This window comes from Bidens hawaiensis, unplaced genomic scaffold (assembly GCF_021521415.1).
Source record: "Bidens hawaiensis isolate Kalapana, Puna unplaced genomic scaffold, B.hawaiensis_p1.1 tig00001842_1, whole genome shotgun sequence".
Taxonomy (NCBI): Eukaryota; Viridiplantae; Streptophyta; class Magnoliopsida; order Asterales; family Asteraceae; genus Bidens; species Bidens hawaiensis.
This window is the reverse complement of record NW_027491102.1, coordinates 721572-728925: the sequence shown is the minus strand read 5'-3', so window position 1 is coordinate 728925 and position 7354 is coordinate 721572. Positions and strand designations below refer to the sequence as shown.

The 7354-nt window shown below is 35.5% G+C and overlaps 1 protein-coding gene across 1 annotated transcript; it reads right to left on the bottom strand.

The window, feature by feature from the left end:
* Nucleotides 1-2673: 2673 nt before the first annotated feature.
* Nucleotides 2674-5591, bottom strand: LOC143598243 (ALA-interacting subunit 3-like). Its single transcript, XM_077076511.1, has 6 exons — nt 5335-5591; nt 5189-5263; nt 5005-5118; nt 4042-4413; nt 3470-3759; nt 2674-2941 (listed from the first exon to the last, which is right to left on the bottom strand). The coding sequence occupies exons 2-6, from the start codon at nt 5246-5248 to the stop codon at nt 2887-2889; spliced, it is 891 nt and encodes a 296-aa protein (XP_076932626.1). The 5' UTR covers nt 5249-5263; nt 5335-5591; the 3' UTR covers nt 2674-2886.
* Between the last annotated feature and the right edge of the window lie 1763 nt (nt 5592-7354).

Genomic DNA, 7354 nt, shown 5'->3' with positions numbered 1-7354 from the left:
TCCTACAAACAACCCGAACCAACTGAAACTCACCGCTATCATCACAGAAATGATCAAAAAACACGAAAAGTTTGTCGAGGAACTTAACGATACCATGAGAGAAACCAACAAACAACACGAAAAGATTGCCGCTATGATGGAGTTGCAGGAAATGAGTAAAGAATACGAATCCCTCAAAGCGGCCGGGTCACACGAAGAGGCCGCATTGTTGCAACGACGACGAGTCGATAAAATGCGCGAATATTATGGATATTAGTATTTTTTTTAGTTATGTATTTTTTTTGTATTTCTTTTTAATTTTAATGCATTTTTATTTAATTATTTAAACAAATTGGTTTTTATTTGATTAGTTTAATTATAAAAAGAAAATAATAAAAAAGATAATGTGGGCCCAATTTGTAACCCCTACACCATTACACCCCAAAAACAAATTCTCACCCCTTGCTGACTGGGCTCCACGTGTCACAATTCGCCCCAAATTGTAGCCACTCCACTACACATGGCCTTATTATTTGCTCAAGGTTTGAAAAAAAATATAAATGCTGTATTTGCACATGAGAATGACTTGCTGCATGTATTGTCATACGTACATGCCACTTCAGCAGTGCTCAAATTTAGTGAAAATTGTAGAACAGAAATTCTAACGCCATATTTGGATGGGATTGTATGAAAATTACTGGTATTAGCAGAGGTTGTCGTGTGTCTTGATTGCCCAAATTTCTACAAATAATATAGATTAACCAAATAATTTTAGCACATGATATTTTATTAAACTGGCATGTCTGAAGTTCCTTTACGGAGACCAACTGAAGCATACCAAACAGATCTTCTATCCTTTTTTTTTTTTAATTTTCCTTTGTTTAAGAGTTAGTGCCAAAACAAACTGATCGGGTTAAACGAGTCAACCGACACTAATTGCGAAGTCCCCGTGTTTCTTCTTAAAGAGTACTTTTCTTTTTATATTTTTGTTTTCGATTTTTGTACTTTATCTTTTTCTGAATTTTCTTCACATATTATAGGGGAGAGTTCACTGGTCTGTGCGGCGATGGTGTAGCCAGGGACTCGAGGGGGTGTATCGAAGGATGTGGGATACGATAAGCTGCAGTCGGGTTTGGATTATGCGTAGGGCACACAGATGTTCGATTTATAATTTATTTGTGTTGGAATTTATGTTTTATAATGTGTGAGTGGATGTTTTTACATGAAAACTCTGTTTTGTGCCTTTTATTTGGATTGTCTTTTACACTTTTGTTAATTATAAATCATGTTAATACATGCAACAAACCACCGATGGCTGAAATGGATAATTTGAAAACTTCAAAGTTGTTTGTAAAATTTAAATCGTGGTGTTTGGTTAATCTAAATTCAAAATGGCCTAAGAGAGTATATAGGGGTAATTTTGTAGATGCATATGGGACTTTGGGTTTAGAAAGAAAAAGCATGTGATGAATTGGACTATGATATTTTTCTCGGAACACGTTTGATAACGGTTTTTTACTTATATATCCTAATTTTTAATTACGTACTATTAAATCTTGTAATGAGAATGATGTGTTTTATCAATGCATGTTAAATATAATTCATAATGTTAAAAGTTTGGATTTTTTGTACCCAACCATGTGCTGTAGTATAAAGTCAACTTTAAATGACTTCGATCAATTTCTACTCATGGTTTTTCAACGATATAACTGTCCTTCTGTCGACAACAGAAATAACCACGAACTAAAAATGTTTTCATATATAATAAAAATTTTGATATAACTTCAGGACAACTTTTTTGTAAGAATTTTACATATTAGACCGTGTGTAGTGTGAATAACGCCACTATGGGGGCGTTGTGCGCCATATGACGCTACATCACCATAAGGGCATTATACACAAAAGGCGTGTAGTCGATGCCCCATTCTAATCATTACCCAATTATTATTATTAAAAAAACAACTAAAAGCAACCCATAGCGCCTAAGACTATGTGGCAAGAGCAGGCATCGTAAGCCAAGTTGCTGGTGCACACCACAACACCCTCACCGCGAGCGGGCACTACGACTCTAGGTGAGCATGCTTGCTTGGGCTAAAGGAGGAAAATGATGGGTTGGCTCGCGAATGGATAAATTCAGCGGCGTGAACGACAACGAGGTGAATTCAACGGTGGCACTACCGAGAATATGATAGGATGAATCTTGGAGGTTTAATCCACCACAACACATAGTCTAAGAGGGTGGTGTTCCTGGCACTATGGATGCTTTAGGTGAGGAAAGCGCCACACTACGCATGTTCTTTAGTTCTTCTGTTACTTTTTAAAAATCTAATTGAGCTTTAGAAATACTAGCAAAATAATTCAATATGAAATTGTCTAGACGGTTCATTATTTTTAGGGTATTTAAATGGCATGCCATCAACCAAACTAGTAATTCCTTATTCCAAGTAATGGTTAAAACAACTAAATTCAAATTTGTTGAAATTACTTCTAGAATGGCCCATTTTATCCTACCTTTCTAACAAACCATTTGAATCACTAGATAGCAACCTTTAACTTTAAACTGCTTATTAAAACACTTATTTGACTGGTAAATATTCAAATATCCGCTTTGGACAGATAAAGTTGCTATAATAATAAGCAAATCACAAAGAACCCCTAAAATTAAACGAGTACATGAATACATCATAATTTGAAGCTAACGCCTAAAACAAAATTTCCAAGCAGAAATCACCAAATAAATAAGAATTTCACATTACAATAAAGCAGTTGCGGTTACCTACTATTTCCTAACACAACATTAAAGTTAAAGAAATCAATATTTCCGTGAAAAAAAAACATCAAAAAATATCACGTTAAATACTTACAACCCAAACGTGCATCTTTTAACACATTTTTTGATTGAATCGATCAGTGACCACCTGGACTACGATTCCAAGACAAATACGATGGATCTCCAAGTTGCCTGAATCACATAATAAGAACAAATTAGTAACCTCCAATCACCAAATTATATAACATCCCACCATATTTATGTATTATAACCTCGATAAATTAATCTCACAAAATGCATAATTTTATACTACTTACGTTAATATTTTGTAACAATATATGTTCTTTCCTCTAACGGACGCTAGATTTAGATGTTACAGGCAGTCATGTGCAGAGCACATGAGGTCATTTTGGTCATTCTATCCCATTTCCTCAAAAGAGATATTTTACTAAATAAAAAAGCAAGAACTGAAGAACTTAAAAAATAAAATAATTCACATAGTCCATAGATCTAAAGTCCGTTAGAAGAAAGGATGTAAACTTTTACAACATATTACATAAAGAATGATTTCTGTTATTTCCTTAGTTCAAGAACGACAAGTGAAATTTGCTATATATCTAAAGTCCTAAACGATGAAAATTGTAACCTGTCCATTAAATAATAATGGAAGCAACAACAAAGTCTATATAAACCAACACAGTAATATAGTATTAGAATTACCTTGGCTTAAACAAATATATAATGGTGAAATTCATAGCTAGCATGAAGCACAATCCACCAACAGCAAGATACGCGATGCCAATGAAGTTATTCTTTCCACCAAGCCAGCTGGCAGTTGAGAGCACAAGTTTCTTCTTGCCATTAAAACTGTAGGTGTTGTAGTTATTCTGCATAACCACATTGACTGTATCACCTGCTTGAAGATCCACCTCTATCTTACCATACAACTTCCTAAAAGTTGGAAGAGCTGCGGTCCGCATCCACACAATAAGATCTTCCTGTGCACTTAACTATATATACATCCCAATAAGTTGATATTAATATACAATCCTTGTAAACATAATGGTTCGAAGCTTAGAATCATTCAATATATAAATATATGCATACATGAAGCATCATATACATATATGCGTTATACTGCATATATGCATATATGTAGTATATCGTGTAGTATGATTTTTGCATATATGTAGTACAGAGTTTTTTGGTTTTCTCGCAAAGAATGAGTTTTCTCATGATCGTGTCCCAGATAAGAATCATCATCATTCAATACATAGTGTTAAGAGGCTTACTGGTATAGATTCATCGAGATGTGCACCACCAATAATACTTCCATTTTGGAAGTTTTTAGGGAAGACATTTTTGCCAAACTTATGATCTCTGTCACTTTTCCATGAAATATCTTTCTTTGTTATGGGCCATTGCACATTATTATTGGTTGAGAAGTTAAAAGTATCATTAAACATACTCCACGCCACAAGCCCACACGGCACAATCGTTGTGCCATTTACATTATCTTCAGGCTTACACGTACTCGTGTCATTCTCATATTTTTTGTTCCTCAATTGCTGATCACTTCTGCTCTTAACATACCTTCTATGATTCTGATAAAAGTTGTCAAGCTGATAATACACATAAATAGGCTTCTTCATACGTTTTGGCACCTGAAAACCATCTATTATATGTTAAACTGCAAATCAGATTATAAATTATAGCAAACGAGCCGAACCGCTTATGAGCTACTCAAGATCATCGATACAAGCTGAGCCCAAGCCTCATATAAAGCTCGTTTACTAATCGAGCCCGAGCTTGAACCTTGTACGACAAGCCCGTTTAGGCTTGTCGACCCTTGTGTATTTTTAAGTGTCAACTCTTTTGGAATTCTAAGCATTTATTTTACGCCACACAGCTCCAATCTAGCTTTGGCTCGTTTAAGGTACTGCACATGAGCTTGAGCTAGTTTAAAGCTAATCTTAAAATGTATAAAATAATTAAAAATGTATACAAATAAATTAATAAATAACAAGGCAGGTTTAAAGTTACTCTCAAAATATAAAAAATGTATATAAATACACTAATAAAGAATAAACGAGCTGGGCATGAGCTTGGAATAAACGACTCACGGGCCGAGCTCAAGCTTTAAAAAAAGCTCAAAACGAGCAGAGCTTGAGCTCTCGTAAGTCAAAACACGCCAAGCTCGACTCGTTTGCACCCGTAAGCAAAAGATATCAAGAAAGTGATGAAAAGGGTCTTACAGTTAGTGTTCTGTTACAGGTTTTATCCGCATCCGATTGTATAATCCGAACCTTATCACTTCTCGATCCCAAGGGTGCACGGTCATCATCATAACGGTTAACAATTTCGACAACCTAAGAATTCAACCAAAATAAACTGTAATTAACACTATAATAAGACTTTAATTAAAAAAGTAAGGCTTACATGACGTGATGCAAAGAGTGAGACAAGCCCTATCGGAACGAAAACAATGGTGACAAGCATAAACGCAGAAATCACCTGCAATTAAAACAAATTAATTAATTGATACATTATTATTATAAAGGATTAATAATAATAATAATAATAACCCATCGTGGAGTGAGAATTGGTTTACAGGCCGGAAGCTCTTGCTGGGTAAATCTAGAATCTGAAAATAAGGGGAAAGTGAAATGAACAATTGGTGAATTGATTTGATTTGATGGTAATTAATAATTATTGATGAAGAAATGAAATTGAAGAATTATTTACATGCATTTGGGTCGCTTGGAGTTTCGCCTTGGAGAAGATGGACCCGGTGGCTCGGTGGGATTCGTTGGATTACTCATGAGCTCACACGACGGTGGTTGGACGGACGGGGTGGTTACGAAGGATGGAGGGTGATTCCTCTTGGTTTGGTTGCTCTGACTTTCTAAATATTCCACTTTGACCTTCCATCCACAAGGAAAGAATACTTTATATCTTATGTTTCCTTATTGGTTCGGGTTTTGGTTTTGATTTTTCGGTTTGGTTAGTTTTGCGACTTTTATCTAAATTCCTTTTTTTTAAATCGAACCAGAATCATGTAATCTACTTTTGATTTTGGAAAACTCAGTTATGTTAAACTCGAAAATCAAATCACATGCATATTGTATTGGGCTAATGCATATTGTATTGGGCTAAGATATCATTATTAAACATTTAATATATCACAAAGCCAAATAGAAAAATGAGTGGAGGGATTTTATATTTAAACTGATAAACACACATCTTGTTAAATTTCAAGTTTCTTGATTTGAAACCGAAACTAAACCACATTAGAATTAGTCTACCATCCTTACAAAAGGTTTTCCCCCATAAACTTGTTATACGTTAAACAAAAACGAGTAAAACTTCATCCTGTCTCTTCTCACTCCTTTTGACGCTTCCCGAGTAAAGTACATTAGTTTGACCAACGATCTTTTTACGCAACCGCTTTCTTTTCGGTCGACAATAGCCACCGGCTCCTCAACATAATTCAATATGTCATATACTTTGATATTGTCAAAAGACACATAGGTTGTATCATTTAACTTTTCACGTAGTTCCAACTTGTAGGTTATCTCGCCCACATGCGCCAAAACTTTGAATTATCCGATGAACCTCTGACTTAATTTTTCCCTTTTACGAATTCAAATGAGACCCCTCCTCTCCATCCAAGGGGATAGCTTGAGCATCACTTTGTCACCGACGTTAAATACAATTAGTCTTTTATCGGCATAAGACTTTTGAGGGTTTTGCGTTGCTTTCATATGAGCCTTTATCTCCTCAAACTTTTCTAATGTAGCCTTGATCACTTATAATATTCCCAATTCCATTTAATTCCATTCTTGTCCCAACATACGAGACTCCTGCAGCGTCTGTCATATAATATCATCTCTAAGGGCGACATCCCAATCATTGTGTGATAGCTGTTATTATAGGAAAAGTTTGTCAGGGGCAGATGATCCTCCTAACTTCCACAAAAATATATGATACCCGGGCATAGTATATTCTCGAGGGTTTGAATGACTACTTTGGATTCCATCGGTTTGAGGATGATACGTCGTGCTGATATCAACATCGTACCCGTTGCCTCGTGGAATCATTTCCAGAACCATGAAGTGAATCACGAGTCTCATTCAGACATGAAAGATAATGGTACTTCAAGCCATGCAACAACTTCCTTAAAAAACATCTCAAATAACACTTTTGAAGTAAAAGTCTCATGCATCGGAAGAAGTGACTACTTTTGGTCAACGATCCACAATCACCAAGATGGTGTTATAACCCTAGTTGTACGACGTAGCTTAGTTGTGATGTGCTCACACTTCAGTTATGGTATTTCCAATGGCTGGATTTTACCGTATGGCTTATAATGTTCAGCCTTGATGTGGAAGTGAGTCAAACACTTGCCCGCGTACTGAGTTACTTCATTCTTCATTCCCTACCACCAATATTCATTTTCAAGTCTTGATACATCTTCATGGTACCTGAATGGATGGAATATCGAAATTTATGTGCTTCGTCTAGAATCTAGATTATGATATATGCTAATTAGGGATCCACATTCAGCCAGATATGGTCTTAACTCCTTTCTCCTAATTCATTTTG